The 24007-nt window shown below is 45.7% G+C and overlaps 2 protein-coding genes and 1 long non-coding RNA gene across 3 annotated transcripts in view; all 3 read left to right on the forward strand.

The window, feature by feature from the left end:
- Positions 1-6553, forward strand: part of LOC137316666 (Fc receptor-like protein 5) — a 37932-nt gene extending 31379 nt beyond the window's left edge. The window contains exons 10-13 of the mRNA XM_067980512.1: positions 442-469; positions 1491-1534; positions 3592-3632; positions 5265-6553. Of these exons, the coding sequence (XP_067836613.1) occupies positions 442-469; positions 1491-1534; positions 3592-3632; positions 5265-5330 (179 nt within the window). The 3' untranslated portion in view covers positions 5331-6553. The remainder of the gene's footprint in view (positions 1-441; positions 470-1490; positions 1535-3591; positions 3633-5264) is intronic.
- Positions 1-24007, forward strand: part of LOC137316793 (zinc finger protein 850-like) — a 512000-nt gene that overhangs the window by 263027 nt on the left and 224966 nt on the right. The window lies entirely within an intron of this gene.
- Positions 1-24007, forward strand: part of LOC137316818 (uncharacterized) — a 181828-nt gene that overhangs the window by 87984 nt on the left and 69837 nt on the right. The gene's annotated exons all lie outside the window — the stretch shown is intronic.

The raw sequence follows: 24007 nt of genomic DNA on the forward strand, positions 1-24007 counted from the left end.
CGGTACACTTACTCTATCTCTATCTCTCAGCGTCCTCCATGGCCACCACAGCTGTGACCACTCGCTCCAACTGAATAAAACATTGAGACATTTGCAGCCAACACGTTGTCCAGATTAACATGCGTAAACACCGAAGCCATCTTCTTCAGCTCCTCAAATCCTTGATGTACTTCTGGCCTGTCAATGGAGAGTAAAATCAGGCGGCTTCTGGAATGGGAACCCTGTCCGTACGCGCCCGGTTCCCACTCGGCGGGTTAGGTTAAAATTATACCATACCGGGTTTGTCCATAATAGAGTTGGATGTGGTAACGGGAGGGAGATGGTTCCGGAGAATAATTTCAGTGGCCCAAAGACCTTTACTGCTCCTTGACCTTTCTCATGTTCCCATTTTGTAAGCCAGTAATTGGATCCGTATTTCTAATACTTATGTTTTCTTCTCAGGGAAGTGTAAAAGCAACAGAGAAATGAGGTGAGACATTAAGAGTTGAATTTTAAATTTCAACCATACGCAACCGAAATAAAACCCACCAGCAAGCATTCGGAACAATTTGTCTGTATTCTGCATTTTAAATTTTAGAATCGAGCTCTCCCACTCGCAGTCACACTTACACTCATACTCAAACACACAATCACACACACATACACACACAAACACAAGCACAAACACACAATCACACACACGTACACACACACACAATCACACATACATACGAACACAAACACATATCAAACACAATCATACGCACACACATGCGCACACACTCACCCAAGCATGTGCAGGTTTCATTTACTTGAATAATTTTCATTTTATCTCCCTTTCATTTCTTTAAATGTCTTTTCAGCCACGTTGTTATTATGCTATGGCCTTTCTCATCTGGGGATCCCTCATTACCCACCGCTCAATGAGATCAGAAATTCCTCTGTTTGCTCTGTGTAATGACATCGTGAATACATTTGTGACGATGTCGTTAAACAGAGCAAACAGAGTAATTGTGAAGCAGTGTGGGAGAACCTTCACCACACGGACTGCAGCGGTTCAAGAAGGCGGGTCACCATCATCTTTTCAAGGGCAATTAGGGATGGGCAATAAATGCTGGCCTCGCCAGCGACGCCCACATCCAGTGAACGAATTAAAAAAATGTCGTTCCTTAGTTATTTCTCGCCAAGTGGATTCTGCGCTTGTAAAAAGGACTGTCCAACGGGAGGAAATATTCTCAAACGATTTAATGATGTCGCTACATATAGTGAAAGCAGGACACGGTTCCTCAATAATCGCCCTACACGTCAAACAAATTGTTAGTTTTCGGGCAAGAAAAAAAAATTCTCAGGAATATACTTGGTTTTGCAACAGCTGGATAAAACCATTCTCCTGACCATGAACCGAGGGTCATTAATACATATAAGGCGGGATCCATTCACTACCTGTCCAAACATATGAGCTGTGCCATGCAAAATAAAATGATTGAATTGACGATTTCTATTCTTTTAAGGACCACGGCGCCTCCTAGCGACCAAACCAACGAAGCCCTGACATGTAAGTTCTTTTTTGCATTCGTGCATCCGGAATTACCTTTGGCGTTTAATGTTTTCTTTTACATTTAACGAACAAGACTAAAAAAAAACCTATTAACAGTAATAGTTTGTAGACTTTGTATTGTATTTAGCAAACCTGCTGTGAATCACATAGAGTGTCAATCATTTCTGAACTATTTTGTGAACCTGACCAAGAAGCAATATAAACATTGATTTTATATTTTCACCATTCAATCCACTGTGGAGTGGAAATCCAGTGTAGCCCATAGGTGAAGGGGAATAGCCGGAAAAAGATCAAAGGAGCCGGGCGCACAGACGTAATTCAGTTCCCCTTTTAAAATTCGATGTTACGTGCCTGTTTGTATATAATAGGAAGTTTGCGCATGCATTGTTTAAATTGTTATAGATTTACAGTAAAGTACTCAAATATTAGTCAAGTTCTGAAGCAATGAGAGTTAAGAGGTTTTTGCAAACAGATTGAGCAGGTGGGAGATGCAAAATCGAGGTCCTACAGCGCCACTGCTGGCGGGCGGGTGCAATTACACGATGGCAAATTTCCATCGGCAGATTTTTATTGAAAAAATGAATACAGTACCGGAATTTATAGTGGAAAAAGTGACGCAAAAGTGTGACAAAAGTAACAACCGGAAGTACGTTTTGGTAAATAGGAAGTGGATGTAGGCATAGGACTTTTAACATATTGCTAATTTAACTCGCAGGGCAATGTGCACTCAGACTCAAGGCAAAGTATAGTCTGCAGGTGAAATGTAGCTGGAGGGTTGGGGATTACTGGACGAGGTGGTGTAGATGTAATTCAATCATCATTTTTAAGACATTCTGATCTTTTAAAAAACACTTCACTTTTTATTACAATTTATTATTAGGTGTCAGTCCTGGCTCAGTGGGTAGCAATCTCATCTGAGTCCAAGGTTGTGGGTTCAAATCCCACTCGGTGAGACTTAAGCACAAATCCAAGGCAGTGCAGCACTGATGAAATTCAGCACTGTCAGGGGTGTCGTCTTTCGAATGAAACGTTAAATCAAGGTCATGTTTTCCCTCTGAGGTAGATGTAAAGTATTGTACAGTACTATTCTAAGAAAAGTAGGGGAGTTCTCCCCGGCGTCCTGGCGAATAGTTTTCCCTCAACCAACATCACTAAAGCAGCTGATTTGTCCATTATCGTATTGCTGTTTGTGGAATTTTGCTATGCTCAAATTGGCCGCTGTGTTTCCTATGTTACAACGGTGACTACACTTTAAAATAGTACTTCATTGGCTGTAAAGTTCTTTCGGACGTCCTGAGGCAGTGAAAGGGACTATATAAATGGAAATCCTTCCTTCTTAATAGTTAGATGTAAAAACCTTTCCCATTTTGTGAAGCAACGAAGTAGGGTTGGTTGGAGCATAGATCTTCCTCTGCAGTACAGGCTGATGTGCTATAGCGCCGCCAGTGGTGAGACGGTGTAAGTACCGTGTGACAAGTTTACATGGACAGTTTCCAGTATAAAGGTGGCGGCAGGGTTTTGTAATGGTAAAAGATTGACACGAAGTTCTGAGAAAAACAATGACAACAAAAAAGTAGGACTTTGTTGCCACATTGCGAGATGAAAGTATGATCATAATTCATTCAATATATGCAACTATTTCAGAACAAATTCCTTCCTTATCCAAATACACAAAGCTATAAAACTATGTTTATGTATTAATGGTCGAAAGTGGAAATTGATACAATTTGGCAATCATTGCGACCATAGGACAACTCAAGACACAGCGTAAATTAGCTTCCTATTCCAAGAGAAACCTTGGAAATCGCATCCATTTCCTGGATGAAGAGAGGAAATGGGATTGGAACCCAGCAGAGGAAGTCCATTCGCTTACCAGTGGAGAGCCGGAGGCCCATTGGTACTCTCCACTCTTGGCAGCGGAGATGGTCCATTCATACGATGATTTCGTAAAAAATCATTTGGAGGAGCGACTAACCATAGAAAACACATTTATTAAAAAAAATTCTAAGTATTTGCACATCAATGCATTCTTTTATTTGTTCGATTTTATTTAGACGCTGTCCTTAACCTACAAACACTGCCGAGGAAAGACGGTGTAAGTTACAAATGGCCTGAGGATTTATTTATTTTGTTTGATGTTGTTATTTATCTCTGTCATTCATGCTCCTGCAAAATGAGTCCAAGTATTTGACTGCATTCTCTCAAGATGTCTTTGTTCTTTATTGAACATCACAATCGTCGTCTCCAACATTAATATTCATAAGACCAAATACATTTGCATCGTATTTCCATATGTCCTAAAAGGACGACAGAAATGTTTGCAAGAGGGAGAAGTAAACGGATCTGTGTTTGTTTAAAAGGGTTTTCATCAGAATACGAACCTTTGAGGGGTGAGATGAAGCGTTGCTCCCCCTATAGGAAGTGTTTCGTTGCCAATATGGCATCGGTATACGTGTAAACTTACTTCTGCACACCTGAATCCAGACTGTATACAGCAGTGAAGGGTTCGCTGTTGGTTTATGTGTGGAATATGCAGAAGATTGTTACGTAAACGAGACAATTTTCTATTCCCCCCACTGAACCAGCATGCAGTTTCCGTGTTTTACACCCACCATCTTTGAATCATGCCTGGAATGATAAGTTATCCCTTCTCTTTTCCGACGCTGTCAAAAAAGCCGCTGGAACTTTCGAATTGGAGCGGGCGTAGAACAGGCGATTCGGGATCGGCCGCCCATTGTTAGCTGCACCCTTTCCATCGAAGCCGATCCCGCCAAATTCGAAAGGTCCTCCTTTTGTTTCCAGATTTCCTGTTTTGCTGATGGTGCTCACAAGAGCGCCTTATTTTTACACAAACAGCATTACGTTGAACTGATAAATTCATTTGAAAATAGAAAAGTAGCGAAGCAGGTTAATAAGGCCATAAAAAGGCAAACCAAGCAATGGGGTTCATTACAAGACAGATAGAATTAAAAAGCAGAGAAATTTTGTTAAATCTGTATAGAATCTTGATTAGACCAAACTTAAAGAACTGTGCACAATTCTGGTCTACATATTATCAAAAGAGTATCGAGGTATTGGAGAAGGTGCAAGAAAGATTCACAAGGCTGATTCCCAGAACTGAGTGGGTCTACTCATCAGGAAAGGCTGAACGGGCTGGGGTTAGTTTCTCTAGTAAAGTGAAGGCTAAGGGATGATCTGATCGAGGTCTTTAAGATGATGATAAGGTAGCTATAGAGATAATGTCTCCAATTGTGAGGAGTCCAAAACTAGAGGTCATAAATAGAAGATATTCACCAATGAATCCAACAGGAAATTCAGGAGAACGTCTTTACACAGAGTGGTGAGAATGTGGAACTCGCTACCACAAGGAGTTGTTCAGGCGAATAGCACAGATGCATTTAAAGGGAAGCTAGATGTGCACACGAGGGAGAAAGTAATAGAAGAATATCCTGATAGAGTTAGATGAAGTAGAGAGTGAGGAGGCTCGTGTGGAGCATAGATTAGCAGGGCCGAATGACCTGTTTCTGTGCTGTCGACTCTATGTAACCGTTAGTAGGTCCTTTCGAGAGGCACAATATTTCCCCTTAACGACCGTCCAGTCCAACAACGCCCCAGTGTCATTTTGCCGCCTTCTGCGGACGTTCATCTGCTGATATAATTTCGTTGAACTGTTACCATATTTTAAGTTATCAATTGCATATCTGACCAATTGCACCGTTCATTTCAGGGTCAGCGAAACATCATCCAATCCTTCGGTGAGGAATCCAGCACCTACGCTGTGGTGAAACGGTAGAAAATGAGCAGGTCTCCCGGGCACAATGTGCACCCCCCTCAACAAGAGGACCAGTGCGGGCTCACATGATGGTCATTAGCATTTGACCCATTTCAATATCATCCAGAGAGACTTGTATTTGTAGAAAGCAATATAGAGAAATGTAATCTACAGGAGATGTCCTACCTCTTGCCTGGTACATAGTTTACTTTAAGTCTCATATAAACGGCACTTTTGGAATATAGCAAACAGAATTACGCCATTCAGCCCCTCGAGCCTGCTTCCCTATTCTTTTAGCTCATGGTTGTCTGTACCGCAACTCCATTTACCCGCCTTTGTTCTATATCCCTTGATACACTTATCTAACAAAAGCTTACTGGGGGAAAAAGTTCCTGACGTCCACTAACCTTTGTGTGAAAAAGGGCGTCCAGATTTTGCTCCTGAATGGCCTGGCTCTCATTTTAAGTTTATGTCCCCTTGTCTTGAATCCCCCCACCTGAGGAAATACTTTCTCCCTATCTACACTATCAAACCTTTAAACATTTTTAAACACAGATAATTGCGACTGAATCGCTGTTTCCGCGCAGCCCGGGCGCAAATCACAAACTTGGCCCCAAGTCCATGAATTTTACTGGTCGATTAATCACGCTATAGGGGGATGCCCAATTGCGCGAAGGTTTTCGGCTCCCGCCATCCGCTAGGAGGGTAAAAACAACATTTTTAGTAAAATAAATCTTCTTTGTAACCCAGAAGTTTAAAGAAGGGATCTCGCCATGAGAAACTTAAATTAGGTTAAAAACATGCATGAGCATCTTTGCTCCCTCCTTTACTGCTATTTTATTTCCGAAAGAAAGTGAAATCTGCGCAGAATAAATTGGTGTAAAAGTGAGCAGATTGATGCTTTTACCGACTGGGCTTTAACTATCACCTGAGTGGAGCAACGAGAGGAAAATCTGGCGCGACTGTTCTTCTTTCCATTGCAATTAAATGTGCTCTATTCCGTTCAAGCTGTGAGAATCCCCGCCCCCGCGCCAGATTTTCCTCTCTGTGCTCCGCCCGGGCGAAGCTTAACGCCCAGAGAATAAAGATGAAAATTAATTGCGGTATCACAGTGGGATCTTGATTATCTTTGTAGCAGGGGGTACATTGTTGCTGTTACCGGCATTTAAGACGTTTTTAAAAGCTTTATAAAGTCATGTGTGTTTGTTTGTACAGTAATAGTAAGCTTTCAGTTTCTAAATAAATGCAATGGTTTCACTGAAGTCTATTGACACAGCACTTGTGTTTGTGTAGTTCGTGCAGGCCTTTTTGAATTGGATGGTTCAATAAACTCAAAAGCTCCGCATCCCAAGAGAAAGGAAAGAACTTAAATTATATTTAACTGTTGGCTCTCTTATATCGTCTACTCCTTGTCCTTCGTTTACAAACAGGACATGACTCTCCTAATCTCTGCCAAGCGTTTGTGACCCCAGTTCCCCCATGTGCGCACTCACGTGAGCACAATGGCTGTCACTCCGACCCAAGCCCATTATTACCAACTCTTTTTGTTCTGTAACCCTTCTCTCCATCTTCTCCCCTTCCTGTCATCCAGTCATGCCACTTTTCATTTCCCCCATCTCATGTACTTCCTCCCACCCCACAGTCCCTACGCCAACCCATCACTGCCCCTCTCCCTTCCTACTGCCGCCATCCCAGGCTTCTATTCCCTCTTGGATAAGCTCACAGTTGCCGTCTTTGCCTCACTGGGCAGTCTCCAAATGGTCCACCGAAGCGCTCATCACTACCTCCTCAGGAGCAGCGACCTCAACTGCCTCATCCTCATCTCTTGCTAATCTTCCCTCCCAGTGCACCCACTGGGGTTATAATCTTGCTAAACACCTTACCCGCTCGATCACCTCAGACATGCCCCCACTGCTCATTTAGACTCTGCCAGTGGATCAGCAATCACCGCCCTCTCCGACTTTCCCCTCCGAAATGACCGTTCACTCACCAACCAGGACCTCCGCATCCAGGACCTGATTGTGGGCGATTGCATTGGCATCATGGCTTTGACTGAAACTTGGCTCCAAGCTGGCGACATCTTGCCCCTTACTGAAGCCTCCCCACCTAACCATGCTTTCCACCACCTGCCCGGTACAATCCGCCGGGGTGTCGGTGTATCGCTCATTAACAAATCCCACCTTGGTCTCCCCCCTACTCCTCTAGTCGAATCATAGAATCATAGAAAGGTTACAGCACGGAAGGAGGCCATTCAGCCTATCGAGTCCGCGCCGGCATCATTCAGAGCAATCCAGCTAGTCCCACTCCGCCGCCCTTTCCCTGTACTTTCCCAAGTACATTGCCCTCTTTCAAGCATCTCACCCTATTCCACCTTTTCCACCTATCCTTTAAAATCCTTGTTTTCTCACGTGCCGAAGACCGATCCCGATTTTCTCCCCGAGTTTTTCTCGCTTCTTTCCTCTCTCAGGATCAGCTTTGCGCGACTCCTCGTCCTCGGTGATTCCAATTATCACCTCAAATCACTTTGCCCCTCTCTCCTCTGATTTCACTGATTTTGCTGCCCTTATACACGCCATAAACCTCTCCCTCCATATTAACTCTCCTACCCATATTGTCGAACGTTCTATCTACATCTTTACTCCCATGGTCCAAATCACAGATTAGTTAATCACCGACCTTTCCCTTTTATTCCGCACCACCTACACCCTCATACCCCCTACCAACCCCATTGTTTTCCATATCCGCCGACAAGGGGAGAAACTCTCTGCAATTCACTTGCAACTGCTTGGTCAAGCTCCTGTCTTCCTTCCTTTCCATTCACTAAAATGCTTCTGTTGCTGTCAATCTCCCAACCATCCTCCCACCGACAACTTTGATTCCCTTCACCCCAGTGAAACCTATACTCTCACCAACCCTGTTATGGCCCCATCTTCACTCCCTCAAGACCAAAGTGCACAGCCCTTGATCGTATCTGGTGCACAATTGGCTGGACCAAATCAAGCACTGTTCGGCACTGTGAGGCAGAACTCTCCTCTGCAAAAACTAAGATGACTCTGGAGAGCCAATTTATATTCAGTGGCTCCTTTTGTCCACTACCAATCGTCTCCTTTAACCTTTATGCCCTACACCCTCCCCCAACCTTCAACTCACCTCCAAAAACGAGTGAGGAACTCATGGAATTCTTTGTCACTAAGATTGAGACCATCCGTTCAGATGCGTCTGCCGTATTCCCCGTTCCCCTTTTCCACTAAACCAAACCTGCTCCCAGACTCCTCCTGCTCTAGCCCTGATGCCTCGCCCATCTCTATTGTCTTCTCCTACGCTCTCTACGAGCTTATCTTGTATATGGTTCCCACCACCTGCTCCCATTAAACTTCTGACCACCCAAATTCCCTAGCTCCCCCCATTCTAGCTGACATTGTAAAGGGTTCCCTCTCCTCAGGTACTGTTCTATTCCCTTTCAAAACAGCAGCATTAACCCCTCCTCACAAAAATCCAGTCTCGACCATTTCCAACACCTCATTTCCAATTCCGCTACCCTCTCAAAAGTCCGAGTATATGCTGTCACCAAACATATCCCCGCCCATCTCTCCAGCAATTCCATATTTGAATCCGTCCTATTAGATTTCTGCACATGCCACAGTCCTGAAGTTGGGATGGGTTGAAACCATCGTTCCTGTTTCAGGTCGCCGTTCTTCGAACTCTCCCGTTATCAGTCACGTGGCTGTCGGTTGGACGGGACGAGAAATGCTCAGGCACATTGTAGCAGTGGCCGGCAAGAAATATTGCGAATCCTTGAGCTTCAGAGGAAGGTCACGTGTTGCATAGATAATTGAGTCTCATTTCACTAAAACACCTTGAGGAGCTGCGGGTGGGAGCCGTTGAATTATAACCAGTGAAGACCGTTAGCTTTTTCTCGAGGTAAAGAAAGTCTTGCCTGTCCTGGTGTGCAACAATCCCCCATTATCACTACTGTATAGTTCTTGCATCTTTCTGTAATTTACCTGCAAATGTTCTCCTATATCTCCTTCCCACTATTTGGTGGCCTAAAGTATACACCGAATAGCGTAAATAGCTCCTCTGCTATTCCTTAATTCTAACCAAATAGATTTTGTCTTTCACCCCTCAAATACATCATACCTTTCCAGTCCTCTAATAGATTCTTTGATCAATACTGCCCCCCACCCCCACTTCATTCTTTCCTCCTCTAGCTTTCCTGAATACCTTCTTGCCAGGAATATTATCCTCCCCTTCTTTGAAGCACGTCTCTGTTATTGCCACTAGATCATAGTCCCATGTGGCGACTTGAGCCTGCATCTCACCAACTTTATTTACAACGCTCCCTGTGTTTTTTTTATTTATTCGTTCATGGGATGTGGGCGACGCTGGCGAGGCCGGCATTTATTGCCCATCCCTAATTGCCCTTGAGAAGGTGGTGGTGAACCGCCATCTTGAAACACTGCAGTCCGTCTGGTGGAGGTTCCCCCACATTGCTGTTAGGAAGGGAGTTCCAGGATTTTGACCCAGCGACGATGAAGGAACGGCGATATATTTCCAAGTCGGGGTGGTGTGTGACTTGGAGGGAAACGTGCAGGTGGTGTTGTTCCCATGTACCTGCTGCTCTTGTCTTTCTAGTTGCTAGAGGTCGTGGGTTTGGGTGGTGCTGTCGAAGAAGCCTTGACGAGTTGCTGCAGTGCATCCTGTGGATGGTACACACTGCAGCCACTGTGCGCCGGTGGTGAAGGGAGTGAATGTTTAGGATGGTGGATGGGGTGCCAATCAAGCGGGCTGCTTTGTCCTGGATGGTGTCGAGCTTCGTGAGTGTTGTTGGAGCTGCACTCATCCAGGCAAGTGAAGAGTATTCCATCACACTCCTGACTTGTGCCTTGTAGATGGTGGAAAGGCGATGGGGAGTCAGGAGGTGAGTCACCCGCTGCAGAATACCCAGCCTCTGACCTGCTCTTGTGGCCACAGTATTTATGTGGCTGGTCCATTTAAGTTTCTGGTCAATGGTGACCCCCAGGATGTTGATGGTTGGGTATTCGGCGATGGTAATGCCGTTGAATGTCAAGGGGAGGTGGTTAGACTCTCTCTTGTTGGAGATGTTCATTGCCTGGCACTTGTCTGGCGTGAATGTTACGTGCCACTTATGAGTCCAAGCATGGATGTTGTCCAGGTCTTGCTGCATACGGGCTCGGACTGCTTCATTATCTGAGGGGTTGCCAATGGAACTGAACACTGTGCAATCATCAGCGAACATCCCCATTTCTGACCTAATGATGGAAGGAAGGTCATTGATGAAGCAGCTGAAGATGGTTGGGCCTAGCACACTGCCCTGTGGAACTCTTGCAGGAATGCCCTGGGGCTGAGACGACTCGCCTCCAACAACCACTACCATCTTCCTTTGTGCTAGGTATGACTCCAGCCACTGGAGAGTTTTCCCCCTGATTCCCATTGACTTCAATTTTACTCGTGCTCCTTGGTGCCACACTCGGTCAAATGCTCCCTTGATGTCAAGGGCAGTCACTCTCACCTCACCTCAGGAATTCAGCTCTTTTGTCCATGTTTGGGCCAAGGTTGTAATGAGGTCTGGAGCCGAGTGGTCCTGGCAGAACCAAAACTGAGCATCGGTGAGCAGGTTATTGGTGAGTAAGTGCCGCTTGATAGCACTGTCGACGACACCTTCCATCACTTTGCTGATGATTGAGAGTGGACTGATGGGGCAGCAATTGACCGGATTTGATTTGGCCTGCTTTTTGTGGACAGGACATACCTGGGCAATTTTCCACATTGTGGGGTGGATGCCAGTGTTGTAGCTGTACTGGAACAGCTTGGCGAGAGACGCAGCTAGTTTTGGAACACAAGTCTTCAGCGCTGCAGCCGGGATGTTGTCGGGGCCCATAGCCTTTGCTGTATCCAGTGCACTCAGCCGTTTCTTTATATCACGTGGAGTGAATCAAATTGGCTGAAGACTGGCTTCTGTGATGTTGGGGATATCGGGAGGAGGCCGAGATGGATCATCCACTCGGCACTTCTGGCTGAAGATGGCTGCAAACGCTTCAGCCTTGTCTTTTGCACTCACGTGCTGGATTCTGCCATCATTGAGGATGGGGATGTTTTCAGATCCTCCTCCCGTTAGTTGTTTAATTGTCCACCACCATTCACGACTGGATGTGGTAGGACTGCAGAGCTTTGATCTGATCCGTCGGTTGTGGACTCGCTTAGCTCTTTCTATAGCATGTTGCTTCCGCTCTTTTGCATACATGTCGTCCTGAGTTGTAGCTTCACCAGGTTGGCACCTCATTTTTAGTTACGCCTGGCATGCTCTTCTACACTCCTCATTTAACCAGGATTGATCCCCTGGCTTGTTGGTAATGGTAGAGTGAGGAATATGCCGAGCCATGAGGTTAGAGATTGTGCTGGAATACAATTCTGCTGCTGCTGATGGCCCACAGTGCCTCATGGATGCCCAGTTTTGAGCTGCTAGATCTGTTCTGAATCTATCCCATTTAGCACGTTGGTAGTGCCACACAACACGTTGGATGGTGTCCTCAGTGCGAACACGGGACTTCGTCTCCACGAAGACTATGCGGTGGTCACTCCAACCAATACTGTCATGGACAGATGCATTTGCGAAAGGTAGATGGTGAGGACGAGGTCAAGCAGGTTTTTGCCTCGTGTTGGTTCGCTCACTACCTGCCGCAGTCACAGTCTGGCAGCTATATCCTTCAGGACTCGGCCAGCTCGGTCAGTAGTTGCGCTACCGAGCCACTCTTGGTGATGGACATTGAAGTCGCCCACCCAGAGTACATTTTGTGCCCTTGCTACCCTCAGTGCTTCCTCCAAGTTGTGCTCAACATGGAGGAGGACTGATTCATCAGCTGAGGGAGGACGGTAGGTGGTAATCAGCAGGAGGTTTCCTTGCCCATGTTTGACCTGATGCCATGAGATTTCATGGGGTCCAGAATCAATGTTGAGGATTCCCAGGGACACTCCCTGCTTGGATTCCAGTTGAAGGAGCTGTCCACGACCGAGTGTTGCCGAATAGTACACTCCAAGGTCCCGGAGTATGTTCTGAGGGACGCACTGAAGTGAGGTGCTGCCTACGTAAAGTTTCTTTGAGGAAAGGCGACCATGTAAGGACATGTCACTTTGTATGGTACAGAATGTATTAGAAGATATGTACTGTGTTTTGAATTGTAATAATGAGGTCTTAGTTTGCACGATCTGTATTGTATTGTTTTGAACGGTAATTGTGACATTTTCATTGAAATGTGTGTATCAATAAATTTGATGAAATAAAGCATATTTTGAAATTTTAGTAAAATCTTGTGGCACAAATAGACCAATCACTAAAAGTAGCGACGCAGGTTTACAAAAAGGCGAGTCAAGCACTGGAGTTCAATTCTAGAGGGATAGAATTGATAAACAAAGAAGTTATGTTAAACTTGTGTGGAGCCTTGGTTCGGCCACACTTGGATTATTGTGCACAGTCTGGTCTCCATATTATAGAAAGGATATACAGGGATTGGAGAGGTTGCAAAAAAGATTCACAGGGATGGTACCAGAACTGAGGGGATATCCTGATCAGGAAAGGCCGAACAGGCTGGGACTCTTTTCTTTTGAAAAGTGAAGGCTGAGGGGTGACCTGATAGAAGTCTTTAAGATAATGATAGAATTTGGTCGGGTAGATGTAGAGAAAATGCTTCCACTTGGGAGGGAGTATAAAATTAGAGGGAGTAAATATAAGACTGTCACTAATAAATCCAATGTGGAATTCAGGTAAAACTTCTTTACCGAATGAGTGGTAAGAATGTGCAATGCGCTACTACAAGGAGCAGTTGAGGGAAATAACGTAGATGCATTTAAGGGGAAGCTAGATCAGCACAAGGGGCATAATGGAACATCGTATCCTGATAGGGTTAGATGGAGTAGGGAGGGAGGAGGCTCGTATGGAGCATACATGCTGGCATAAACAAGTTGGGCCGAATGTCCTGTTTCTGTGCTGTGGTTTTGAAGTAACTCGATGGAACTCAATGTACTATTTTGGGGGTGGTGGAAGAGCAGAGGGACCTGGGGGCGCATATTCACAAATCTTTGAAGGTGGCAGGGCAAGTTGATAAGGTGGTTAAGCAAGCGGATGGGATACACGGGTTTGTGAAGAGGGGCATTGAATACACAAATTGGGAAGTCATGTTAAACCTTTACAAAAGACTGGTTAGGCCTCAGCTGGAGCATTGTGTACAACACTGGGCACCACACTTTAAGAAGGATGTAAAGGCCTTGGAGAGGGTACAGAGGAGATTTACCAGGGTGATACCAGGGATGAGGGACTTCAGTTATGTGGAGAGATTGGAGCAGAAAAGTTAAGGGGAGATCAAAAAGAGGTGATCAAAATAATGAGGCGTTTTTATAGAGCAAATAGGGGTAATTAAATAATTGGATTGATAACCAGAGGTCATAGGTTTACAATAATTGGCAAAACAACTAGAGGGGAAATAAGGAGAACATTTTTCACACGGAGTGTTGTTGAGCACTGCCTGAAAGGATGGGGTCTCTTTTAGAGGCTGTCTTCGTGTCAACATTCATATTTTCACTGGGAAACTGCAGGAACAGAGTGAAACGGGTCTGCTTGTGTCCCTGGATTCAATGTATAATGTGGAGAAATCTATAAAATTTATAATTGAATCGGTAAAAGTGAACATGGTCAATACAATTATATGAAAACTGTAAATGGAGCCGCTCATTGTTGTTGGACCAGTCCTTTCTGAGCACAGCTTTTAACTTTATTCCTGAGAGAAGTCTCATTAAGACAAGGTTCTGAACTTTGAGAAGTTTGTGATATATCCACGTCATCATTTACATCGGAGTCAAAGCTGCTGATGTGGCCTGTTTGTTCAAATGACTGTAACTAATAGCAATGATCAGGGGTATAACCGTGTCAGTGGAGATTTTCCCCCTGTATAAATCAGGGATCGCTGTAATGAATCCACACAGAGTGCCTGCCGGAGCTGCGGTTTCCAGGCCAACAGAAATCGTTGCTTCTCACAGAAATGGGATATTCAGTAATGTATCTGATAGAATGTATTTATTATCCAGTTCTCGCAGCCGTTGGAGTTCCAGGTAAGCCATTACCTCAGCTGTTCATGGTGTAAATCGTTATTAAATCTGCTGCTGTACTTGGCACTCTATTTTCTCCCGTCATGTATTACACAGTGGACTGTTCTGTCCTAAGTCTCTGCTCTTTTTGGTCTTCGAGCAGCTGCATTACATGCATTACGATCTTGTATGTCCAACCATGGCATTGTTACTGGATTATTCTCTGTACCTAACTTATTAGAATCAGGTGTCTGGGCTAAGAGCTGGTCTCAGACCATCAGGAGCTGTGAACAGTTTCATGTTGTGGAACTAACCTGTCCTGGAATATTTTTTCATCAATGTGTTTTCAGTGATTGATAATGAGACAGCTCACGGTCTCAGTGTTACAAGGAGGCAGCGCAATGTCCTCCCTCCACAATAATATGGTTCAGTTTAACTGGGATTTTAATGTATTTATTGGTTATCACTGTGATGAAATATTATTTCATTCTGTGTGTATCTGACGCCGCATCAGATGTCTGGTTACTGAACTGAGTTTGCTGCTGATTCTTTCAATCTCATTCCCTGCTTTACTGTGGATGAATTTACTGTAAAATGCAATGTTTTGAGGTCATGTTTCACTTCATCTGTTCAAATCATGAGCATTTCTATTTATCTGTAGATTTTTAGCAGCAGCGGTGATGTTGGTGTTTTGTTAATTGACCAATGCCGCCATCTAATGCTGTGCATTGTAATTACAGAAGAATGAATTTCAAATATTGTGAGGTTTGTCTTGAAGAGGCATTCGATTCTGTTTATTCCACGCATTGCGGATGAAGTGAACAGTGTAGGTGAACTGGTGGAACATTGGAATATCTGCAGAAACATTAAACTGTTCACAGAGGCTTCACCATTTAACAAACTGACACTGAGAATAGAATCGTTGGAACACGGGGCTGGTGAAGAGAAAACTGTCTCAGGATGTTCGGATTTACGAGGAAATGAAAGGGGCATTGAGAAAGAGTAGAGAGAGTGCGGAGAGATCGATTGCAGCGATAGAGATCGCGACTGAGAAGGAAAACGAGAGGGACGGTGAGAAGGAAAGAGAGGAAGAGATAGACAGAGAGAGAGAAATGCACACACGGAGAACGAGAAAGGGGAGAGAGAGCAGCAGCGGTGTGAATAATTCATCGGAATGAACTGCTGAAACTTCCAGTACAATTATAAAAATAAAATGTGACCTGAAGGTGTTATTAGGATGTTGTCAGATTGCGAGAGTTTTATTGTACTCTCTCCGGGTGTGTTTATCACTATCAGATCCTCAGTCTGTTTATGTGAATGTTCCTTTTCCTTGTTTACTGATTGAATACATAAACATAATTGAAATGTATTTAAAGAATAGGATCATTGATTTCTTTATCGCTTTGAATTATGGGGATATTGTATTCGAGAAGTTATGTGTCAGCTTTATTCAATAAAGAACGAGGCGAATTCAATGATTGTATTTTAATGTAATTTTTCGTTGAATATGCAAGTAAATTTATTGAACACATTATGTAACCAACGAGCAGTTCATTGACACCAATATCCACAGAAATTAATGGTTGAATTCATCAATTGGATTGTGTGAGCTGGACCTATAGATTAGATTTCCTCCAACACCCTCCTGCAGTCTCTCCCTGTGAATCCCAGCCTCTCCTCCCACGGCATCGAATCCTCTGTCTCCTCATCCGTTCCCTCAGTTCATTCGCTTTCCCAAACTATCTGCTACTGATTCCCCTCCAGCTCATACATGTCCTTTTCCTTGGTCTCCCTCCCAAACGCACTCGTTCGCTCGGCCTCCAGTTGCCTCTTCTAACCCAATCCGAAGCCTCAAACTCACCCCCACGGATCTTGGTCTTTCCAGTTTTGTGCCAGCCCCAGTCGGCTCTCTCCACCCAGAGCAACAAACCTCCCCCTGTCCCCTCACCTTCGCTGCCCTCGCTCACTTTCCCGTCCATCTGGAGTCCAAATCCGGATTCAACCTGTTGGACTCCCGGTGTTTAAAACCCTCCTCCCTTCCCCACCGGCACTGCCCCCTCACTCTGCACTTCCAGTGGATCTGGTGCTCACTTTATTCACTCTCTGTATCAATTTCCCAATTCATTATTCATAATTGTGTTTGAAAACATTTCTCTGCCCGAAAGCGCTGCCCAGGTCAGTGAATCAGTTTCCACCGTTTGATGCAGCAACAAAGCTGGAAATTTCACCTCAGATCCTCTCAAACTGTTGCTTTGGCTGCAGGTCTGATCATTAATTTCTCTCCTTCCGTTTCTCTCTCTTACAGTTAACTTGGTCGCGATTGTGATCCTGTCCCGAGGAAAGTGCGGACTCTCCAAATGTATCACTCGCTACCTGGTGGGAATGGCGGCGGCCGATCTCCTGGTCGTTATCACTGATGTCATAATGTGGCGCATTGTTGAGATTTATTTCCCAGTTTCATTCTTGACCATTACCCCCGTGTGCCGTCTCATCGCCATCCTGATCTATGCAACCACAGCGGCCTCTGTCTGGTTCACAGTGATTTTCACCTTTGATCGATTTGTGGCCATTTGTTGTCAGAAGCTGAAAACAAAATATTGCAACGAGAAAACGGCGGCTGTTGTTATCGGGGTGGTGAGTGCGCTGAGCTGTTTACTAAACATTCCCTGGTACTTTGTTATTGGGCGGGAATATATAATGGACAATGTACCCCGGGGTTGTGTCTTGAAACCGACGTTTTTGACTTCACCCGCATGGGCAGCGTTTGACTTGTTTAATCTTGTGTTAATGCCGTGTCTCCCATGCATTCTGATTTTACTGTTCAATGTTCTCACCGCCAGGCACATTTTAGCGGCCAGTAGAGTCCGCAGTGGATTCCGGGGCCGCAGCAATGGAGAGAATCACAAGGACCCAGAGATGGAGAACCGAAGGAAATCGATCATTTTACTCTTCAGTATATCAGGCAGTTTTATATTGTTATGGAGCACTGGAGTTTTTTATGTTATCTCTCTGCGTATAACAGACGCCCAGTTCTATACGGTCAGTGACATTGAGTCAGCCGGATTCATGCTTCAACTTCTCAGTTCCTGCACCAACACGTGTATTTATGCTGTGACCCAGACTAAATTCAGAGAGGAGTTGAAGAACGGGGTGAAATACCCACTGAATCTAATTGTTACATTAGTTAAATCATAGAAACGTCTGAAGTCTTTCCATCCGAAATTAAATAAAAAGTTAATTAGAGTCAATTAGAGTTTCACGTTTGGCGGTGGCCTAAGACGGGCGGTAGCGGATCGGGCGCCCGTTATTCACCGCGCCTGATTTTACTATCTATTGACATCAATGAGTTCACTAAAGTAACTGATATCAATCGAATACTTGAAATAAATTTGGAAAAAAGCAGACAGGAATTATATTTTACCCGACAAATGCGGTGTTTGTGAAATGATACAAGATGTGATTCTAACATGAAATTATTTGCTGTTATTAGTCTGGAAATAATATGATTTCAATATTAAATGTTTAATCCTGAAATGAATAAAATCAAATCCTCCTTTTCGATTGATGATTATTTCCCATCATACAGACTGCCCGGTGGGATGGACTGAGGGTGAGCTGTCAGGGTCAGACAGCGTCCTGTTCATTGGGACATTTGTTTTGACCAGAACAGAATAATAATGGACCAACACCCGGACCGTTACTGACTGGTAAAATATTAATGTATTTTCAAATTCCAGTGGGGAGTTCCGGAGATCGTTTCCTCTCTGAGCTGCTGTGCAGCAATGTTAACTCACTGCAGGGAGTTTAATGGGACATGAGGCTGGGCCTGGTTACACAGATCTATGAGGAAACCTCCTGATACATTTCTGAGATGATCAGGGGCCGGGAGATTTCTCACGGCCGCAGCAGGCCAAGGGAAAGCTCTCCGGCTCATCCTTACTCCAAAAAATATAAGTTAACAATAAACTTCTCAGTGTTCTGGATCACTCAATGCCCATCGATAGGGCGGCTCCTCCTCCCATTCGTCACCAAATTTAAATACTGTCCCAGATACGTCATAATACTCTGATTTACATATTACACGTGGTCTGACCCGGAAACAGGTGGGTGTTGCTCCGGCCGCTCTTCTCAGGACCCGACCCACGGTGGTGGAGGCAGGAACTCCAACGTTAAAGGGGCGGTAAGTGACCTGACACCATTTACTCGCCTCTACCACCCCATTTCCGCCAGGCGGGGATACTTAAAATCGGCCACACCTTTCCTGACCTCCGCCCTAATATCAATCTTCGAAGACCACAAGCTGGTTCATTGTTTCAAACTGCACCGGTTCACAACACGTGGAGGGGAAATTTTCACCATCGCGGGGGGCTGAACTGGTGGAGCGGATCCCCCCCCCCCCCGTCCCCCCGCTGAAAGAACCGGCCCGATTTTAATTTCTGCTCCGTCAGTTTACCGCCCAAGCAGTGAAGGTGAAATTACCCCCTACGTCTCTGACCCCAAGCTTCTACAGGTGTGTGAAAGACATCAGACAGTGTTTGCCAAACACTAACATGAATGTGGGCGAATGGATCCATGTATTCGGGTAAAAGGGGATAACCCCCATCCACAGAGACAGGATCCCTATACCATGGAGTCGAAGAGGGGTGCACCCCCGACAGCAGTGGGACACACTGAAGCGAGGTGCGGCCCAGGCAAAGGCTTTATGGGGAAAGGCCACTGTGTAAGGCTATTTCACCTTGTATTGTACATCATGTCCGAGAAAATATATACTGTGTTGAATTGTAAAAATGGAATCGTCGTGTGCACAATCTTTATTGATTATTTTGAATTGTAACTGTCATATTTACATTGAACTGTGTGCATCCTTAAATTTTATGAAATAAACTATATTTTGAAATACAAAAAAAAGTTCCAGTCTCGCCGTCTCTGTTGTTATTGGACAGTGAAGAGAGTAAACACTGCCAGACTGTAAAGATGCGGGGAGTAATACAAAGAGCATCTATTGGGACTGTCGAGGAGCAAAGGGGCTTTGGTGTCAAGGTACACCAAACAATAAAAGTCCATTACTTTTACTGGCGAAGTTTGGAAATCTAGTGCACATGTATCAAAAACAACATTGAAGATCCCAATTTCGAGGCTGTCATATCCCAAGGAATAGAAAGATATGCTGTTAGGGTTAGATGAAGAAGGGTGACAGGAGGCTCATGCAGAGCATAAACACCGGCCTTCTGTACATTCACTTGGCACCAAGTGAGAAATAGGAGAATTTTCTTAATGGTGAGAAACTAGGGACTGTAGAGGAGCAAAGGGGTTTAGGTGCCCAGGTACAGCAATCACAAAAAGCGAGTGCACATGTACCAAAATAATTTTAAATTTCGAGGCTGTCGTATCCCAAGGTACCACTGTCAGGTACTTCGCCAATTCTCTGGAAATTGCTGATACAATCAGGCCCCACAGCCTCCCTCGCTGGTCCATTCCATACATCTGCATTTAAAAAAGGTACATTCAAGCATTCTGCTCATCCTATGCCCCAGGTAGATAAGACTAATAGTGGCGGGAGGACCCAGACCATCAGCCTTATGTGAGTTTAGACATTTCTGTTTTAAATTCAGATTATTGTATTTGCAGTTTTTTTTCCCTTTTTGGTACATTTCTAATTTTCTTTCATTCTTGCACATTTTGCATTTTAAACAAATTCTCCAAACCCTGTGCGCAGTGAGTGCTGAATCCGGGCCCTTTGATTGACAGCTCTCTCCTCCGGCCGACTCCTGGGCTGACACCTTCCACCACGTGACACTCTGAAGCGTCACCCACCTTTGCGCGCTGACGTCACGAGGCGTATGTGCCGCTCGGTCCAGAGGGATGCCGCACATGCGTCGCGCGGTTCCTGTGCCGCGTTCCCTTAGCAACAGGCCGGCGCCGGGAAGATGATGGCGGGCGGGCGGTGCTGTGGGCGGGGGCGAGGCCGACAGAGGGAGGGCCCGCACCCGGGAGTGGCCTGAGAGGGGAGGGTGGGGAGACGGGGGAAGTTACTCGGGGCCTCCTGCGGGCCCCGTGAATCTCCACTCTGTCAGCGCCCGGTGTCGAGCTGGGCTCGGGGGGGAGTCACTCTCCCGCCTCCCCGTCAAACGGGCCGTGGGTCGGAGCCCAAAAGTGAGCGAGAATCAAACAGCACTGAGAGAGGCCGCTCGGCCCATCGCGCCGGTGCCGGCTCTGTGAAAGAGGCCGCTCGGCCCATCGCGCCTGTGCCGGCCCTGTGAAAGAGCGATCCCATTAGTCCCACTCCCCCTGCTCTTTCCCCACAGTCCCGCGAATTTCCCCCCTTCAAGGATTGACCCGATTCCCTTTTGAAAGTTATTATTGAATCTGCTCCCACCGCCCTTTCAGGCAGTGAATTCCAGATCAGAACAACTCGCTGCCTAAAAACATTCTCCTCATCTCCCTCTGGCTCTTTTCCCAATTCCCTTCAATCTGTGTCCTCTGGTTACCGACCCTCCCGCCTGTGGCAACAGTTTCTCCCCATCGACTCCATCAAAACCCCTCCTCATTTTCAACCCCTCCATTAAATCTCCCCTTAACCCTCTCTGCTCCAAGGAGAACAATCCCAGCTTCTCCAGTCTCTCCCGGTAACTGAAGTCCCTCATCCCCGGTACCATTCTGGTAAATCTCCCCTGAACCTTCTCTGCTCCAAAGAGAGTAATCCCAGCTTCTCTATTCTCTCCACATAATTACTATCATTTATTAAGTGGGTTGTGCTGGGTATCTGGAAGCTGTAATTCGGTGAGTAGAAAGCAGTGGGAGGATAAGTCTGCAGATTAATTTTGGGAGATGGTGAAGACGGCGATCGTGGATTCAGACAAGGGAGGGAGGTGGTCTTTGAGAGCGTCCGTGCTCTGTTGTAAGATCTCACTGTGTGTGTCTTGTTCCAGCCGTTCCAATTTGTACCTGTGACATGACTGGCGGAGTCTGCGAACTCGACTGCTGCTGTGACCCTGACTGTTCCCCCGCGGACATCAATGTCTTCCCCACCTGTCTGCCGGGCAGTGAACCGTAAGTTTCTGTTCATGTGTTACGACATTGGCACCCGGTCCGACAAAGCTTCGATTTTAAGACCCTCGTCCTCATTTTCAAATCCCTCTATGGTCCTCACCCTCTCCATATCTCTGTAACCTCCTCAAACCGATTTAATCTCCACCAACAACCCCAGGTCACTCCAACCTATCATGGATTCTACCCAACCCATATATCTCCGCCCACAGCCCATGTGCACTCTACGCACAACCATTGCTGGGTCACTCAGTTCTGTTGCACACAAAGTCATTGCTGGAACACTCAGTCCTGTTATACACAAACTCATTGTCGGGACACTCAGTCCTGTTATACACACAGTCAGTGCTGGGACACTCAGTTCTGTTATACACACAGTCAATGCTGGGACACTCAGTCCTGTTGTACGGACATCAGTGCTGGGACATCCAGTCCTGTTATACACACAGTCAGTGCTGGGACACTCAGTCCTGTTATACACAGAGTCAGTGCTCGGACACACAGTCCTGTTATACACACAGTCAGTGCTGGGACACTCAGTCCTGTTATACGCACAGTCAGAAAAGGGACATTCAATCCTGTTATACACACAATCAGTGCTCGGACACTCAGTCCTGTTATACACACAGTCAAAGCTGGGTCACTCAGTCCTGTTATGCACACAGTCAGCACAGGGACATTCAATCCTGTTAGACACACCGTCAGTGCTGGGACACACAGTCCTGTTTTACACACAGTCAGTGCTGAAACTCTCAGTTCTGTTATACACACAGTCAGTGCTGGGACACTCAGTTCTGTTATACACACAGTCAATGCTGGGACACTCAGTCCTGTTATGCACACAGTCAGTGCTGGAACATTCTGTTCTGTTATACACACAGTCAATGCTGTGACACTCAGTCCTGTTATACACACAGTCATTGCTGGGACACTCAGTCCTGTTATACACACAGTCAATGCTGTGACACTCAGTCCTGTTATACACACAGTCAATGCTGGGACACTCAGTCCTGTTATACTCACAGTGAACGGTGGGACACTCAGTTCTGTTATACATACAGCCAATGCTGGGACACTCAGTCCTGTTATACATACAGCCAATGCTGGGACACTCAGTCCTGTTATGCACACAGTCAGTGCTGGAACATTCTGTTCTGTTATACACACAGTCAATGCTGTGACACTCAGTCCTGTTATACACACAGTCATTGCTGGGACACTCAGTCCTGTTATACACACAGTCAATGCTGTGACACTCAGTCCTGTTATACACACAGTCAATGCTGGGACACTCAGTCCTGTTATACTCACAGTGAACGGTGGGACACTCAGTTCTGTTATACACACAGTCAATGCTGTGACACTCAGTCCTGTTATACACACAGTCATTGCTGGGACACTCAGTCCTGTTATACACACAGTCAATGCTGTGACACTCAGTCCTGTTATACACACAGTCAGTGCTGGGATACTCGGTCCTGTTGTACACACAGTCAATGCTGTGACACTCAGTTCTGTTATACACACAGTCAATGCTTTGACACTCAGTCCTGTTATACACACAGTCAATGCTGGGACACTCAGTCCTGTTATACTCACAGTGAATGGTGGGACACTCAGTCCTGTTATACACACAGTCAGTGCTGGGACACTCAGTCCTGTTATACGCACAGTCAGTGCTGGGACACTCAGTCCTGTTATACACACAGTCAGTGCTGGGACACTCAGTCCTGTTGTACACACTTTCAATCTGGGACACTCAGTTCTGTTATACACACAGTCAATGCTGTGACACTCAGTTCTGTTACACACACAGTCAGTGCTGGGACACTCGGTCCTGTTGTACACACAGTCAATGCTGTGACACTCAGTTCTGTTATACACACAGTCAATGCTATGACACTCAGTCCTGTTATACACACAGTCAATGCTGGGACACTCAGTCCTGTTATACTCACAGTGAATAGTGGGACACTCAGTCCTGTTATACACACAGTCAGTGCTGGGACACTCAGTCCTGTTATACGCACCATCAGTGCTGGGACACTCAGTCCTGTTATACACACAGTCAGTGCTGGGACACTCAGTCCTGTCATACACACAGTCAGAAAAGGGACATTCAATCCTGTTATACACACAATCAGTGCTCGGACTCTCAGTCCTGTTATACACACAGTCAGTGCTGGAACACGCAGTCCTGTTATACACACAGTCAGCACAGGGACATTCAATCCTGTTATACACACAATCAGTGCTGGGACACTCATTCCTGTTGCACACACAGTCAGTGCTGGGATAATCAATCCTGTTATACACACAGTCAAAGCTGGGTCACTCAGTCCTGTTATACACACAGTCAGCACAGGGACATTGAATCCTGTGAGACACACCGTCAGTGCTGGGACACTCAGTTCTGTTATACATGCAGTCAGTGCTGGAACACTCAGTCCTGTTATACACACATTCATTGCCGGGACACTCAGTCCTGTTATGCACACATTCAGTGCTGGGACACTCAGTCCTGTTGTACACACTGTCAATCTGTGACACTT

The sequence above is a fragment of the Heptranchias perlo genome, unplaced genomic scaffold (genome assembly GCF_035084215.1).
Source record: "Heptranchias perlo isolate sHepPer1 unplaced genomic scaffold, sHepPer1.hap1 HAP1_SCAFFOLD_60, whole genome shotgun sequence".
Taxonomy (NCBI): Eukaryota; Metazoa; Chordata; class Chondrichthyes; order Hexanchiformes; family Hexanchidae; genus Heptranchias; species Heptranchias perlo.